This window comes from Hylobates moloch, unplaced genomic scaffold (assembly GCF_009828535.3).
Source record: "Hylobates moloch isolate HMO894 unplaced genomic scaffold, HMol_V3 SCAFFOLD_14, whole genome shotgun sequence".
NCBI lineage: Eukaryota > Metazoa > Chordata > Mammalia > Primates > Hylobatidae > Hylobates > Hylobates moloch.
Window position 1 is genome coordinate 2000675 of NW_026652289.1, and position 17001 is coordinate 2017675.

Below are 17001 nucleotides of genomic sequence, written 5' to 3' on the forward strand. Positions count from 1 at the left end.
TTCTCCATGTGTGTGTGTGTGTGTGTGTTTGTGTGTGTGTGTGTCTAAATCTCCCCTTTTTATAAGGACACAAAGCATATTGCAGTAGGGCCCATCCTAACAGCCTCCTCTTAACTTGATCACCTACAAAGACCCTATTTCCATATAGGGTCACATTCACATGTACCAGGGGTCAGGAGTTCGGCACCTTTTGAGGGACACAATTCAATCCACAGCAAGCAGACACAATGGCAGAACCTGGGATGAGGAGGTGGGCACGGGAGCAGAACCCGGGATTGGAAGGCAGGCATAGCAGAAGCGTTTCTCATGGACTTGGGCATGGGGCAGGTGGAGCATGGGGGGTGGTGAGGGTAGCACAGGACAGCAGGTGCCCAGCACTGGGCACTCAGCAGCCTTTGCTTGTGAGGTGTGGCTTGACCTCGTGGAATGGTTTTAGGGAATAGTGGCTGAAAAGCAGAGTTCACATCGCCCTTCACCAGCTTCCCGACGCCACCACAAGTCGGTTCCCAGCTCTGAGAAAGCAGCGCTGGTCTGTTTCTTCTCACCCAGGACGGGCTTTAAGCAGGTGCACCAGCTTCCCGTGGGTCCTGCTCAGGACCCCACATGGCGTTAGCTGAAAGGTCTCCTCAGCTTCTCTGGTTTGTGATGGTTGCCCAGTCTTTCCTTGGCTTCAGCGACCTTGACTGGTTGGGTGTTTTGTAGAACGCCCCTCCATGTAGACTCGCTTGAGGTTTCCTTGGGGTCAGGGTAGGCATCGTGTTGGGGGAGGAATCCCACAGGAGCAGCGCATGTGGGGTACGGAGGTGACATGGCCGCATCCCATCCCTCGCGGTGCCACCGTTTCCCTCTGTAATTGGTCACGTCTGAGACTTGGCAGCTGTCCTGCGTCTGCCCAGGCGTCTGCCCGGTAGTGTTGGTGCCCCTCTGGGGGCCTGGCCCGCGCAGTCCCTGTGGGGCTCTGTTGAGGATTCTCCTCCCTGCCTTGTTCCTTCCACACTTACTAATTGAAACTCTCCTGGGAGGAGGAGCTGTCCTGCTCTTCTGTGTGTCTATTTGCTTCCTTATTTATTTAACTAGGTGTGAACTAAAGAATGTTTATCTAGTACTTGAGCTATAATCCAATACGATCACTATGTATTTTGTGGTTGCAGTGGTTCCAACCTCTGCACTCAAGTTCTTTCGTTTTGGCCCTGGTGCCCTGTCAACACACTGTCCCTCCCTGACCTTTCTTACTTTTGGGTCCAAGTTCATCTCAGATTTGCCCTGCTTCATCCCTGGAATCAGACGCTTCTCTAGGAAGCCCTGCTCCCTCTTGGTGGACGAAGGCATTTAGAAACCAAAATCTGGAGCAAGGTGTGCTCACACCACTGGGGTGTTGCTTTCCCAGCCCTCCCAGGAGACAGAGCAAGGAGGCCGGCATGTGCATGAACACCCACCTGATCTTAGAGGGAAGGGTTTCCCCACTAAGAATCGTGTTGGCGCTGGTTTTTCCAGACTAGTGTTATCTGGTCTGAAATGTTCCCTTCTAGGCTGGATGTGGTGGCTCATGCCTGTAATTCCAGCACTTTGGGAGGCCAAGGCGGAAGGATTCTTTAAGGCCAGGAGTTTGAGATCAGCCTGGGCAACATAGCCAGACCCCATGTCTACAACGTATTGTCCTTTTTACATGTTGCCGGATTGTATTTGCTAATATTTTATTGAGGATTTTGGTTGGTCTGTAGTTTTCTCTTATTGCAATGCCTTTGCCTGGTTTGGTAACACTGCCTTCATGAAAAGAGTTGGTGAGTGTTTTCTCCTATTCTGTCTTCTGAACGAGATGATGTAGAATTGACATTTTTTCTTCTTTAAAGGATTGGTAGTATTTTCCAGGAAACTGTAGTTTTTCTGTGTTGGAAGGTGTCCTTTATTAGATATTGGACCTCCCAGTTATCTTTTCTTCTTTAATGAGTTCTGGTATTTGTGCCTATCAAGGAATTGGTCCACATTATCTGAGGTTTTGATAAACAACACGTGGTGTTGTTTATGGCGTTCCCTTATCAGCCTTTTAATTTCTGACAATTGTTTAGCAATATCCCCTTTTGTTCTCCATATTGTTTATCAATTTGATTGATCTCAAAGAACCAGCTTGGGTTTAATCAATTTCCTCTATTTTCCTTCTGTTTTTAATTGCGTGGACTCCTGCCCCATCCTTCCCTTTGCTTGCTGTGGGTTCCATTTCCTCGTCTTTCTCTAGTTTCTCAAAGCAAAGCTCCTATGTTGGATTCAAGACGTTTCTTCTTTTCAAAGCAGCGCTCGGTTCCCTCCTTCTCCATCCTCGGTGGCTGTACCTGGCCTGTGCCTGAGGCTGTGAACGAGCTTGTCTCTGCAGCCCCTTCTGTAATTCCATAATTCCTGGCTTCTGGACCCACGTCTCGCCGATGATAGAGTCAAGGAGGATGACCCACAAGGTGGCTGTGACGGCGGGTCAACCTCCAGAGGCCCCCACCCAGCACTGCCGAGGCTGTGTCGGGGACTCATCTGCCCTTGGGTGTCCACTCCCAGGAGGCTGAGAGGCACACAAGACTGCAGGCGTGGGGTCTGGAGCCAGGAAGAGGCTATTTTAATTAAACAGTGGAGGGAGAGGCTCTTGCTGGGATGGGCAGGATTCTGTTTCCTGATTGCCAAAGCCCAGCAAGCGATGGGCTGACTGTCTATCCCGGGGCTCAGCAGGGCAAAGGCTCATCCTGAGCGCTGGGCAGGGCACTGTCTGGATGGTGGCCCCCACATTGCCTCAGTGAGGAGGTGGCACCTGGTCGTGCTCAAGCTAAACCCCCGGGGGTGAGCCCAGCACCAGGCAGTGCTGTGCAGCAGTGTCTCTCTGGGACTTGGGGGGAGCGGGCGGTAGGGTGCGTGGGGTTTACTTAGAGACTCATTCTTTCCAGGGGACCCAGGACGCAACGCCACAGGATGTGGAGTCTCATCCCCAACCTCCACCAGCCTGAGGCTTGGGCCAACATCAGAGCCCTGAGGCACAGAATCCCCCCACACCAAGATGCCAGAATCCTCCCAGAGTCAGCCTAGGACCCCCCAAACACACACAGTGGCCTCCATCGGGGGTGGTCCCTGTACACAGACCTCTCTACACACAGTGTCCACTGTTGCTGTCCCTCTGTCGTAGCATGTTTTATAGCTCAGGGTCTTTCCAAGAAGTGGCAAAGCCTCCTCACACTCTACCTTTTGTGTTTAATTGCATAAATAGTAACAATAATAATAGACTCTCCTGTCCTAAAGCAGGCCACCCTTTCTTCACCGTGCTCCCCCCATCTGCATGTCCCCACACTCTCTGGTGCTGTGGGTCACACACACACACACCCCTGCCCCAGCCAGGACCCTCCGCATCCTTTCCGTCCTTGGCCCACGGTGTGTCCTGCCACATCTTCCCACTCTGTGCCTGGGCCAGGCCCAGGCAGCGTCCTGCAGCCAGGATGTCACAGCTGCTTTGCCGGCTGTTCCTGCACTGCACGTCTGGGTCACATCTGGTTTTTCTAAGTGCCCTTTGCACCCTGTGTGCACATGTGTGGACGTACACATCTGGGTCACATCCGGTTTTTCTAACAAAGAAGTGCCCTTCACACCCTGCGTTTCACACCCTGCATTTCACACCCTGCGTTTCACACCCTGCGTTTCACACCCTGTGTGCACTGTGCAGACGGGGATGCTTTTCCAGGGTATGCTCTTCTGCAGACCTGCTCCATCCCAGGTGCTCACACTCTCTGGAGGACATAGAGGACCCAAGTGTCACTACAGCTGTGGCACTGCGATGCACATGGCAGTGCGAGGAAGGGCTGTGCCTTCTCCTGGGCTGGAGTGGAGTCCTGCTCTCCACGTGCTCCCTGGAGCCCTGCCACGCGCAGGCAGGCGGGGGAGGAAGGCCTCTGCTTGAGATGTTTGACCAAAGCCCTTCCAGGGCCTTCACAGGGAATCCATGATATTCCCCATACAGTGCCGGCCAGGATGGGCATGTGGGGGAAGATGAACCCTAGAGGGTGCCAGAGTAGACTGACCCAACATCCTCATGCCAGGCTGAGGCAGGAGGCCCCTCAGCAAGACTGCCAGATGGAGGGAGACAGCTCCGGGAACGCCTGCCTCACTCAGCCATGCCCTGGCATTTACCCAGGCTGGGGCCAGCTGCAGTGGCCGGGCTGAGGAGGGTCCAGGCATCAGTCTCAGGCTCTGCTCCCAGCCACTCAGCCTGGGCCAGGGATCTGGTCTGCAGCCCTCTGCTAGCCCCGAATGCCCTCCATGCTCCCCATTTTCCTCCCTGTCACCTGGCCCCAGAGGAGGCCAGGCCAGCCATCAATTATGTTCCCACCAACTTCGAATCCGAGGTTCCCCAGGAGCTTATTCACTCCCCTGGCACGCCCATAGGGGCACGAGGGGCAGGCACTGCCAGCTCCACGGCAGCTCCAGCCTCCCACAGCACCCGAGGGCAGCACAGGGACCCAAGGGAGGCCCGCAGACAGGAGCCTGGGCCTGCCTGGTCTCATTCCCAGCCGCTTCCTGCGTTTCCTTTGGGGTCCCCGCGGCTGCGGTGGGGCCATGCGTTCCTTCCTTCATCCTGCACAGCTCACCCTGCACAGTGCCTGGCTGCCGACTTGAAAACAGCAGCCACGGGTGGAATGTTACCTGCAGCTCAGAGGCAGCTGTGCAAGATCCCCCAGGAGCAGGAGGAGGGGTGGGGGGAGGCCACACGGGCACGCCTCATGGTGCCTCTGTTTCCTCACCACTGAAACAGAGAAAACCTTGGTTCACAGCTCATAGGGGCTATAGTGCTATGTAAAGTGCCTGCCACGCTGATGCCCCATACATGTTGGCTGTTATGGGTATCCACTTTTGGGGGTGTCCTGGCCTAACCCACCTGTGATTTCTTTGCCACAGACCTGCGCCCCCTGGATATCCTGGCGGAAGTGATCCCTTCTGATGGCGCCACAAGCGGGATCAGGATAGTTCAGATTCACGGTGCACGGGGACTCCAGCTCTCAGCAGCCGCCCCCCACACCATGAGCTTCCCTGCATCCAGGATTTTCTCCCGGTGTGACCTCTTCCCTGAAGAATTTTCCATCGTTGTAACTTTGAGAGTTCCCAATCTTCCACCCAAGGTCAGTGGCACTTTCTGCGCTTTGCGTTATAATAGCGTAGTTTTCCCTCGTGAGGTTCCCAGTACCAACGCGTGCACAGGTTGAGGGGCGGCATTTGTCAAGGACTCTCTGGGTTTCTCTGGGATCAAGAGTGGCTGGCCTTGCTAGGTAGTGACGTCCCTGCCACTGGCAGTATGTGAGAGTCTGTGTGACCATTTGCTAGTGGTTTGCACAGCCAGTTCCTGCAATCGAGGGTCTAGTGCTCAAGAGTTTTTATGTTGACATCCTTTGGCAGGAAGCGCTAACAATAAAATCACATCTAAAAAGGGACACTTTGTAGACCCATTTGTCTAAGACTTGAAGTGCCATCAATCCCAAATCTAACAGACAAGCCCCATCCCATCCTCTGCCTACTAGTTTGGAAGGTGAAGACAGTAATGTTTGTCTCTGTCCCCTTCCCAACGGTTTCTGGGACAGTGCATATCATATCTGTACAGCAGGTCCTTCTGAAGTAAATAAAAATGAATTTGCATTTCCAACAGTGGTGTAGAGCACTTCTCATGTGTGTATTGGCCATTTGTGCATCTTCCTTGGAGAAATGTTCATTTAAATTTTTTGCCCAGTTTTTCATGGATTAATGGACTTCTTATTGCTCAGTTGTAAAGAATTCTTTATATATTTGATGATCCCCTTATGAGATATATGATTTGCAAATATTTGCTCCCATTCTGTGGGTTTTCCTTTTACTTTCTTGGTAGAGCCCTTTGGAGCACAAAACTTTTAAACCATGATGATGTTCAATTTATCTATTTTTTTTCATTTTGTTGCTTGTACTTTTGGTATCATATCCAAGAATCCAATGCCAAATCCAAGGTCATGAAGATTTACCCTTATGTTTTCTTCTAAGAGTTTTATACTTTTGGTACTTACACGGAAGTCTTCAATCCATTTAATTTTTGTATATGGTGTGAGGTAAGGTGTCAATTTCGTTCTTTTGTATGTAGATATTCAGTTGCCCCCACACCATTTGCTAAGGAGATTATTTTTTCTTCATTGAATGGTCTTGACAACCTTGTGAGAAATAAATTGACTATAGATATGTGGGTTTATCTCCAGACTCTCAATTTTATTTTATTTATTCATTTGTCTATTTATATATTTGTACCACACAGTCTTGGTTACTGTAGCATTGTAGTAAATCTTTAAATTGGGAACTATGAGTCATCCAACTTTGCTCCTCTTTTTAAATTTTGGTTTGGCTATTCTGGGTCCCTTGTAATTATATATTGATTTTATAATCAACTTGTGAATGTCTACAGAGAAGTTAGCTTGAGAGTGGACAAATCTGTAGATTAATTTGGGGAGTATTGTCATGTTAACAATATTAACATGAGTGGATCATGGACTTCAGATTAATGAATATATGATGCTTTTCCATTGATTTACATCTTCCTTAACAAAACAAAAATAATGTTTTATGGTTTTCAGAGTATAAATTTTATAATTATTTTGTTAAATCTAGTCCTAGTATTTTTTCCTTTTTGATGCTATTATAAATAATTTCATGTTTGGCTTGTTCATTGCAAATATATAGAAATACCATTATTTATTTATTTATTTATTTATTTATTTATTTATTTATTTATTTATTTATTTTTGAGACAGAGTTTCACTCTGTCACCCAGGCTGGAATGTAGTGGTGCAATCTCATCTCACTGCAATCTCTGTTTCCTGGGTTCAAGCGATTCTCCCACCTCAGCCTCCAGAGTAGCTGGAATTACAGGTGTACACTACCATGCCCAGCTAATTTTTGTATTTTTAGTAGAGACAGGGTTTCGCCATGTTGGCCAGGCTGGTCTGGGCCTCCCAAAGTGCTGAGATCACAGACATGAGCTACCACACCTGGCCTGAAATACCACTGATTTTTGTGTGTTGACCTTGTATCCTGCAACCTTGCTGAGTTGGCAGTTTTTTAGTGAATTTCTTAGGATTTTCTATATATAAGATCACATCATCTGTGAATAGAGATGATTTGTTTCTTCTTTTCCAATATGAATACTTTTTATTTTTTCCCACTAAGTATGATGTTAACTGTGGATTCTTCATAGATGCCCTTAACAAATTGAGCAAGTTTCCTGCTCTGTCTTGTTGAGTGTTTTTAACATGAAAGGATGGTGGATTTTATCAAGTGCTTTTGCTGCATCTATTGTTATAATCATGCTATTTTTGTTTTTTATTCTGTTGATATGTTGTGTTACATTAATTGATTTTTAGATATTAAACCAATCTTGCATCCCAGGGATAAGTCCCATTTAGCCATGGTGTGTAACTCTTCTTTTATGTCGCTGGATTCAGATTGCTAGTATCTTGTTGAGTATTTTGCATTCATATCATGAGAGATACTGGTATTGGTCTGTAGTTTTCTTTTCTTATGATGTCTTTGTGTGATTATGGTATGAGAATAATACTAGCCTCATAGAATGAGTTAGGAAGTAATACTTCCTCTTAGTTTTTGAAAGAGTTTGTGAAGAATTGGTTTTAATTCTTTATTTATTTCCACTTTAATCTTCATTATTTCCTTCATTGTGCTTGCTTTGAGTTTGCTCTTCTTTCTCCAGCATCTTAAAGTAGGTTAGGCTATTGATTTGAGATCTTTCTTAATACAGGTATTTACAACTATAAACTTCTCTCTAAGCAGTACTTTTGCTGCATCTTATAAGTTCTGGTATTTTGGGTTTCATTTTTATTCATCTTGATGATTTTATGGTTTTCCTTTTGGTTTCTTTTTTGACTTGTTGGTTGGTTATATGAGAGTGTGCTGTTTAATTTTCACATATTTGTGTGTTTCCCCAGTTTTTTTTCTATTATTGATTTCTAATTTTATTTTATTTTGGCCAGAATACATACTTTGCATTATTTCTATCCTTTTAAATTTACTGGAGGTTTATTTTATGGCCTAACATATGTCCTATCCTAGACAATACTGCATATGCATTTCAAAAAAATGTATATTCTGCTGTCATCAGGTGGAATAGTCTAAAGATGTCTGCTAGACTTTATTGGTTTATTGTATTCAAGTTTTCCTTTTTCTTGTTGATCTTCTCCCTAGTTATTCTATCCATTGTTGAAATTATGGTGTTGAACTATTCAATTAATATTGTTGACTTGTCTTTTTCTCCTTTCATTTCTGTCAGCTTTTGCTTCATGTATTTTGGTGCTCTGTTATTATTTACATACATGTTTATATTTATTATACCTTCATGATAGGTTGACCTTTCATCATTACAAAGTGTTCCTTTTCATCTCTAATAACAATTTTTGTTTTAAAATTTATTTTATCAGAGAGCAGTTGGGCTACTCCAATTTTCTCGTGGTTGTTGTTTGTATAATTTATCTCGTTCTGTTTATTTTCAATCTAGTTGTATATTGGAATATAAAGAATGCCTACTTTACAGAGCATCTAGTTATATCTTGTTTTTTATTTAATCTAGTCTGACAGCCTCTGCCTTTTGATTGGGTTATTTAATCTATTTACATTTAATGTTGTTATTGATAAACAGTTGACCTCATTTTTATGAATTTTGTATTTGCAAATTCAGCTACTATCTAAAATTAATTTATAATCTCAAAATAAATACTGGTGGCACTTTTGTAGTCATTCATTGACATGCACAGATTAGTGAGAAATTTGAGTCTCCCAAAATGCATGTTCCCAGATGAGGTTGAACAAGGCACACTATGCATTCTTGCTTCAGCTCTCATATTGTAAATAAGCATTTTTTTTGTAATCTACTTAATGCCACATCTTCACATTTTTGTGGTTTTTTGGGTGACTTTACTATTTAAAATGGCCTTCAGGCATGGCAGTGAAGGGGCTGTTCAGTGTTCCTAAGTGCAAAAAGGCTGTGATGTCCCTTATAGAGAAAATATGTATGTTAGAGAAGCTTTATTAAGGCATAAGTTATAGTACTGTTGGCTGAGTTCAATGTTAATGAATAAACAATAATTATTAAACACATATAACACTTGATTATATGTTGATAGTTGAAACTGCGACCAGAGGTTTACAAGAACCGAACTCTGTATTTCCCCTAGGAACAATGGTATATTATTTCCTTATTCAGTATTTGCAATGACTTTATGTAATTACTACTAACAATGAAAATCAACTGTACTTGGATTTATGTCTACTAGTTTACTTTTTATTTCCCATATGTTTTATATGGTTCTGTGGTTTTATGGGTTTTTTTGCCACCACTGTCCTTATATTCTTTCTTCACTACTTTCTCTTATGTTAAGTGCATATTTCCTAACGTAGCATTTTGATTTCTTTATGTTTTCCCATGACACTGTTTTAGTTTTTCCTTAGTGGTTGCTCTGGGGTTTACCATATGCTTATTTTGACTTATCAAGATCAACTTCAGATTTGTGCCAACTTAATGCCAGTGAGATACAAAAAGATTGCTCCTCTACAAATCTTTTCCTTTTTTCCTTTTTGTAGTCTTGCTGTTATATACATTACATCTACAGATGTTAAAACCCAACAATATATTGTTATACTTATTACTTCCTATAATTGTATGGCTTTTAAAGATGCTTAGAGAAGAAAGAACAAGTATATATTTATATCATTTGTTATATTAGCCTTTTTATCATTTCTGATTCTCTTGATTTTTTCCTGTGGATTCACATTACTATCTTCAGTAACTTCCTTTGCACAATATAGCTTTGTTTCCACGTACCTCCTTTGTAGTATTATTGCCAAATATATTAGATTTCTACATGTTACAGGCCTAACAATACCAAATATACATTTTTATATTGCTTTTTAAAAATCAGTTGAGAATAAAGGAGAAAATATGCATTTGTACTACTTTTTATAATTACATAATTAGTTTTACTGCTGTTTTGTTTTTCTGTGTGGATTTGAATTTCTGTCTGGGGTTACTTGCTTTTGGTCTGCAGGACACTAGTATGACTTGTATGACTTGTAAGATGCACCTGCAGGTAATAGATTCCCTCAGTTTTGATTTATCTGGGAATGCCTTTATTTTGCCTTCATTTCGGAAAGATAACTTTGTTGGATATAGAATTCTTGGCTGACTTTTTTTCTTTGAGCACTTTGAATGTACCATCATACTACCTTCTGGTGCCCATTGCTTCTGATAAGAAGTGAACTGTTGCTCTTCTTATGGTTCTCTTATGAATAACTTGTTTTTCTCTTGCTGCTTTCAAGATTTCCTCCTTGTTTTTGACTTTCAGTATTTTTACTATGATATGTCTGTTTGCATATCTTTTGTGTATCTCCACCTTAGAGTTTTCTGAGGCCCTGGATATGTAGATTAATGTTTTTCAATAATTTTGGAAAGTTACTAATTCTGTGAAGAATGTCAGTGGTAGTTTGATGGGAATAGCATTGAATCTATAAATTACTTTGGGCAGTATGGCCATTTTCATGATATCGATTCTTCCTATCCATGAGGATGGAATGTTTTTCCATTTGTTTGTGGAAAATGGAGCAGTGGTTTGTAGTTCTTGAGCAGTGGTTTGTAGTTCTCCTTGAAGAGGTCCTTCATGTCCCTTGTTAGCTGTGTTCCTAGGTATTTCATTCTCTTTGTAGCAATTGAGAATGGGAGTTCACTCATGATTTGGCTATCTGCTTGTCTATTGTTGGTGTGTAGGAATGCTTGTGATTTTTGCACATTATTTTGCATACTGAGACTTTGCTGAAGTTGCTTATCAGTTAAGGAGTTTTTGAGCTGAGACGATGGGGTTTTCTAAATATAGAATCATGTCACCTGCAAAAAGAGGTAATTTGACTTCCTCTTTTTCTATTCGAATACTCTTTATGTCTTTCTCTTGCCTGATTGCCCTGGCCAGAACTTCTAATACTATGTTGAATAGGAGTGGTGAGAGGATATCCTTGTCTTGTGCTGGTTTTCAAAGGGAATAGTTTCTGCTTTTGCTCATTCAGTATGATATTGACTATGGGTTTATCATAAATACCTCTTATTGTTTTGAGATATGTTCTATTAACACCTAGTTTATTGAGAGTTTTTAACATGAAGGGATGTTGAATTTTCTTGAAGGGCTTTTCTGCATCTATTGAGATAATCATGTGGTTTTCGCCATTGGTTCTGTTTATGTGATGGATTACATTTATTGATTTGCATATGTTGAGCCAGCTTTGCATCCCAGGGATGAAGCTGACTTGATTGTGGTGTATAAGCTTTTTGATGTGCTGCTGGATTCATTTTGCCAGTATTTTATTGAGGATTTTTGCATCAATGTTCATCAGGGATATTGGCCTGAAGTTTTCTTTTTTTGCTGTGTCTGCCAGGTTTTGGTATCAGGATGATGCTGGCCTCATAAAATGAGTTAGGGAAGAGTCCCTCCTTTTCAGTTGTTTGGAATAGTTTCAGAAGGAATGGTACCACCTCCTCTTTGTACCTCTGGTAGAATTTGGCTGTGAATCCATCTGGTCCTGGGCCTTTTTTTTTGGTTGGTAGACTATTAATTACTGCGTCAATTTCAGAACTTGCTATAATCTATTCAGGGATTCAACTTCTTCCCGGTTTAGTCTTGGGAGGGTGTATGTGTCCAGGAATTTCCCATTTGTTCTAGATTTTCTAGTTTATTTGTATAGAGGTGTTTATAGTATTCTCTGATGGTAGTTTGTATTTTTGTGGGATCAGTGGTGATATTCCCTTTATCATTTTTTATTGTATCTATTTGATTCTTCCCTCTTTTCTTCTTTATTAGTCTAACTAGTGGTCTATGTATTTTGTTAATTTTTTCAAAAACCAGCTCCTGGATTCATTGATTTTTTTGAAGGGTTTTTCATGTCTCTATCTCCTTCAGTTCTGCTCTGATCTTAGTTATTTTTTGTCTTCTGCTAGCCTTTGGATTTGTTTGCTCTTGCTTCTCTAATTCTTTTAATTGTGATGTTAGGGTGTCAATCTGAGATCTTTCCAGCTTTCTGATGTGGACATTTAGTGCTATAAATTTCCCTGTTAACACAGCGTTAGCTGTGTTCCAGAGATTCTGGGTCATTGTCTCTTTGTTCTCATTGATTTCAAATAACTTCTTGATTTTTGCCTCAATTTCGTTACTTACCCAGGAGTCATTCAGGAGCAGGTTGTTCAATTTCCATGTAGTTGTATGGTTTTGAGTGAGTTTCTTAATCTTGAGTTCTAATTTGATTGCACTGTGGTCTGGGAGACTTTGTTATGATTTCAGTTCTTTTGTGTTTGCTGAGGAGTGTTTTACTTTCAATTATGTGGTCAATTTTAGAATAAGTGCCATGTGACACTGAGAAGAATGTATCTTCTGTTGATTTGGGGTGGAGAGTTCTGTAGATGTCTATTAGGTCCATTTGATCCAGAGCTGAGTTCAAGTTCTCAATATCCTTGTTAATTTTCTGTCACGTTGATCTGTCTAATATTGACAGCAGGGTGTTAAAGGCTCCCACTATTATTGTGTGTGAGTCTAAGTCTCTTTGTAGGTCTCTAAGAGCTTGTTTTACGAAACTGGGTGCTTTTGTATTGGGTGCATATATATTTAGGATAATTAGCTCTTCTCATCGAATTGATCCCTTTATCATTATGTAATGCCCTTCTTTGTCTTTTTTGATCTTTGTTGGCTTAAAGTCTGTTTTATCAGAGACTAGGATTGCAACCCCTGCTTATGTTGCTTTCCATTTGCTTGGTAAATTTTCTTCCATTCCTTTATTTTGAGCCTATGTGTGTCTTTGCAAGTGAGATGGGTCTCCTGAATACAGCACACTGATGGGTCTTGACTCTTCATCCAATTTGCCAGTCTGTGTCCAGCTATTATTTCTATGAAATAATATTTTTCCATTGTAGCCTGACTTTGCCAGGTAGTCCTCCAACAGAGCCCTTAGCCATACCCATCAAAGGTCAGAGGCTTCAAACCCTGCAGCCTATGGGCCCCCACCAAGCACTCAGTGGAGCCCTGGCCTAATGTTGGAGAGCCCTGCAGCCTAGAGCAACGTCAGAGCCTCTGCCTTTGCCGTTTCAAAGATTTAGTAGAAAATAGTGATCATAGAGTGAGGAGATGAGGGATCCATGATCAGAACTTTGGGGGTTTACTAGTGCACAGGTATGGTCCTGAGCACAGGCATGGGCTGATACACACAGGTGTATAGGTATTTGTGAGACAAGGCTCTGCGATCAGACCCTTTTACATTTACTATGACAATGTCCAGGAGCCAACAGTAGAACTAATACATTCTGATGACTTTCCGGCCCATAAGGGAAGAGACCTTGGAGCTACCAAGGACACCATTGCAGGTGATGTGGCCCGAGATGTGAGAGGAGAAGGTGTGAACACTACTGTGCACACCACCAGGAGAAGGTCCCATAACAGTTCAACGTGAAATGAAACAAAGGTGCTTGCCCCTCATCTCCATTTCTACTGTGCTGGGCCTGCAGCTGCCTCCCTGCTCCCCTCTGTGAGCCAATCTCTGCCCAGGAAGACACTATTCCCTCACACCTGCCCCAGGGCTCACCCCCAGCAGAAATATGCCCCATGGTTCCCACTGACAACCAGCAGTGACAACCCACAGGGTGGATCTCGCCATGCGGCCAGGCCAACTGAGCATCATCAAACTTGTCCACAGCAGAACACATCTCTCCCTTTCCTCAAGGCCCAGAAGCTGAGGTTCTCCTAACCTCATCCCTCCTTAGGTGTAGAAGTATTTTTTTAAGTGCAAACTCCTCCTGGGATGGAGCAGAGGGCTGTCAATTCTAGAATATCTCCTAATTGCCACTGTCCCTGCTTCTGCAGTGTGCTTTGATGCAATCAATTTATTTCTACTAGTTTATCTACGGACAAACCCACATTAGGGAAGCCCCAACTCCAGTCAGGAGCCTCACAAACCAGAACATCCACAAACAATGAACCAACACTACTAACACAACAGCGCCTACAACAACAAGGAAGAGGAAGGCTTCTCGAAGCCAGCCAGGGACAGCACAATCAACACAGAGGGGTATAAAGGTTCCGACCACTCAGAGCACCTGGCACAATCACTCACTCACTCACACACGTCTCCCCCAGCTCACCTCCTCCCCACCCCAGCATGGCCGCGTCTACCATGTCCATCTGCTCCAGCGCTTGCTCTGACTCCTGGCAGGTGGATGCCTGCCCAGAGAGCTGCTGTGAGCCCCCCTGCTGTGCCCTCAGCTGCTGTGCCCCAGCCCCCTGCCTGACCCTAGTCTGCACCCCAGTGAGCCGTGTGTCCAGCCCCTGCTGCCAGGCAGCCTGTGAGCCCAGCCCCTGCCAATCAGGCTGCACCAGCTCCTGCACGCCCTTATGCTGCCGGCAATCTAGCTGCCAGCCGGCTTGCTGCACCTCCTCCCCCTGCCAGCAAGCCTGCTGTGTGTCCATCTGCTGCAAGCCAGTCTGCTGTGTGCCTGTCTGCTGCAAGCCTGTGTGCTGCGTGCCTACCTGCTCTGAGGATTCCTCTTCATGCTGCCAGCAGTCTAGCTGCCAGATTCCTCTTCATGCTGCCAGCAGTCTAGCTGCCAGCCAGCTTGCTGCACCTCCTCCCAAAGCCAGCAGGCCTGCTGTGTGCCCGTCTGCTGCAAGCCTGTCTGCTGCAAGCCTGTGAGCTGCGTGCCTGTCTGCTCTGGGGCTTCCACTTCACGCTGCCAGCAGTCTAGCTGCCAGCCGGCTTGCTGCACCACTTCCTGCTGCAGACCCTCCTCCTCCGTGTCCCTCCTCTGCCACCCCGTGTGCAGGTCCACCTACTGTGTGCCCATCCCCTCCTGCTGTGCCCCCACCTCCTCCTGCCAGCCCAGCTGCTGCCGCCCGGCCTCCTGCGTGTCCCTCCTCTGCCGCCCCGCGTGCTCCCGCCTCTCTTCCGCGTGCTGAGGCCTCTCCTCAGGCCAGAAGTCCAGCTGCTGACGGGCAGTTCCCATTTCTCCAGAGTTGTTCCAGAGCCATCTCTGACTTCCGAAAATCCTTGCAGCCCTGAGCCCTGTCTGAGTCTCCTCTGCCCAGAGCCACTGCACCTCCAGCCAGCAATGCTGAGCCTTCATGCCGAGTTCCCTCCAGGCATGCATCTCTCCCGCACCCTCATCTCCATCCTGGCCAGCCGGTGGTCACTGTGTCCTGCCCCATGTGAGTGATCAGTCTGTCAACAAATAAAGTCACCGCTGTGCCCTCTCAGAGGTCTTTTTTGCATATCTGGCAAATCTGTGGGAAGAACTTCGATGTGCTGTGTGGGGTGGGAGCTTCGGGACTCTGGCCGTGAGCTGCAGCCAGGCTGACAGTGCCAGGGGCGGAGGCAGTCCTGACTTCCCGCTGTGCTGGGTCTGCTGTTGTGGGGTTCCCCTGCCAGCCTCAGTGTCTCCAGGCCCTGGGGTTGCCCTTCTCTGTGAATCCCCCACACCCACCGGACCTGGCCTCTCCCTGGGCTCCCCCTCTCTTCTTCCTCTGCCTGCCTGACCCCCACTCACCATCTTCTCACCAGCCCTCTCTTATTAAATAAAATAAATATTTCTCATTTCTGGAAGACATTTTAGAGCTGATCTCTTATTTCAAAGTATCTGTGTATGTTTGTTGGACAGTCCGTGTACGGTCATCCCAATGCCTGAAGTCTCTGTGGGTCCATTTCAGCTTTCTGTCATTTCCGCCAGTTCTCGCTCGTGGTGTCTTGTTTCCTTGTGTGCTTCACTGTTTGTGGCTGAGTAACCACCCTTGTCCTTGGAAAGTATTTGTGGGCATTTTTGAGGCCTCTAAGAAAGTTGTGTTTGCTTTTGCCTTATGTGAGGAACCCTCTGATTCCTGGACCACCTTCAGCTAAATTCATGGCCTCGATTTGTGTGGGCCACCCAAAAGGTGCCGGTTCAGGCTGCAAAGCAGAACAAGGGCAGGCTTGTTGGGGCAGGATGTTCTCCTCTGGGTGTGTTGAGTCCCCAGGCAGCCAGCAGCCTCTGGGATGGTCATAAGCCCATGCTTACCTCTGACTCCCTCTTCTCTGAGGGTGCAGCCCGTGCAGTCTCTAGCTTCATGTAGGGATGGTCTTCTTTAGACCCCACCACGAGGGGGGCTCTTGGCTTCAGTTTCTGTCCTCTTCATCCTGCAAAACCATTCAATCCTAAATTTAAAATCACCAGACCAGCAAATGCCCTCAAGAATGAAGTGAATTCTGGGTGTTTCTAAATGCTACGGGTTAGAGCAAGAGTCGTTCACCTGCGGTCTGTGAGCTTGGATGAGAAGAAAAAAAATGCATCTTTATTTTCCCAAACATCTAACTGAAATACAGTGTTTCAATCAACTATGAATGTAGCCGACAAAACCTACAGTGGCACCTGCAGCTTTGTCACCAACAGGAATGAGATGCATGGCGTCACATTATGCCGGCTGCAAATGCTCAAAACCTCATTCTGGCCACTGCTGCTTAATAATTACAGTGGTGCGAGATGCACCTGCTGGGTCTCACCAGGCACGTGTTCCCTAGGGAAGTACACGCTATATCACCAGTTTGCTTTTTCATAGTGTAATAGCCATGTTTTCATGAAGTTGGTTTCCTTTTACTCATCTGAAAACCTCCAAAGCTTTCATGAGGTAGCCGGGAAGTTCCCTTGCGCAAAAAGGGCAAAGACCCCTGCCTTTGATTTGGGCCTGTAATCCTGTAATTCTTTATTCCTTTTCCAGTTTCCTGTTGCAACTAGGAAGATTCTTCATAGTGTTTTCAATTGTTTTCAGCAGGATGATGGGTCAAACAATCTCACCAGCCAGTTTCCAGAACTGGAATCCCTGGAGCAACTTCTATTTTTTCTTAGAAAGAGTCTGGCTCTGTTGCCCAGAATGGAGTGCAGTGGTGCGATCTCGGCTCACTGCAACCTCCACCTCC

At 45.2% G+C, this 17001-nt stretch overlaps 2 protein-coding genes across 5 annotated transcripts in view; both read left to right on the forward strand.

Moving 5' to 3' along the window:
• Positions 1 to 17001, forward strand: part of TSPEAR (thrombospondin type laminin G domain and EAR repeats) — a 184915-nt gene that overhangs the window by 111333 nt on the left and 56581 nt on the right. The window contains exon 2 of the mRNA XM_032174851.2: positions 4918 to 5138. Coding sequence (XP_032030742.1) covers positions 4918 to 5138 — 221 coding nt within the window. The remainder of the gene's footprint in view (positions 1 to 4917; positions 5139 to 17001) is intronic.
• Positions 14221 to 15014, forward strand: LOC116481882 (keratin-associated protein 10-3). Of its 4 annotated transcripts, none has more exons than XM_032174880.1 (2): positions 14221 to 14621; positions 14663 to 15014. In XM_032174880.1, exons 1-2 carry the CDS (start codon positions 14221 to 14223, stop codon positions 15012 to 15014), a joined length of 753 nt encoding a protein of 250 aa, XP_032030771.1. The 4 variants fall into 4 exon arrangements, with proteins under 4 accessions (XP_032030771.1, XP_032030770.1, XP_032030772.1 ...); XM_032174879.1 differs by having other exon boundaries at positions 14221 to 14597; positions 14633 to 15014; XM_032174881.1 differs by having other exon boundaries at positions 14221 to 14571; positions 14628 to 15014.

Excerpts from the sequence above, each read along its gene's own strand:
- LOC116481882 (XM_032174879.1), top strand. The coding sequence starts at position 14,221 with ATGGCCGCGTCTACCATGTCCATCTGCTCCAGCGCTTGCTCTGACTCC. Across the intron at positions 14,598-14,632 it reads TGCGTGCCTACCTGCTCTGA|AGATTCCTCTTCATGCTGCC; the intron begins GGATTCCTCTTC and ends AGTCTAGCTGCC.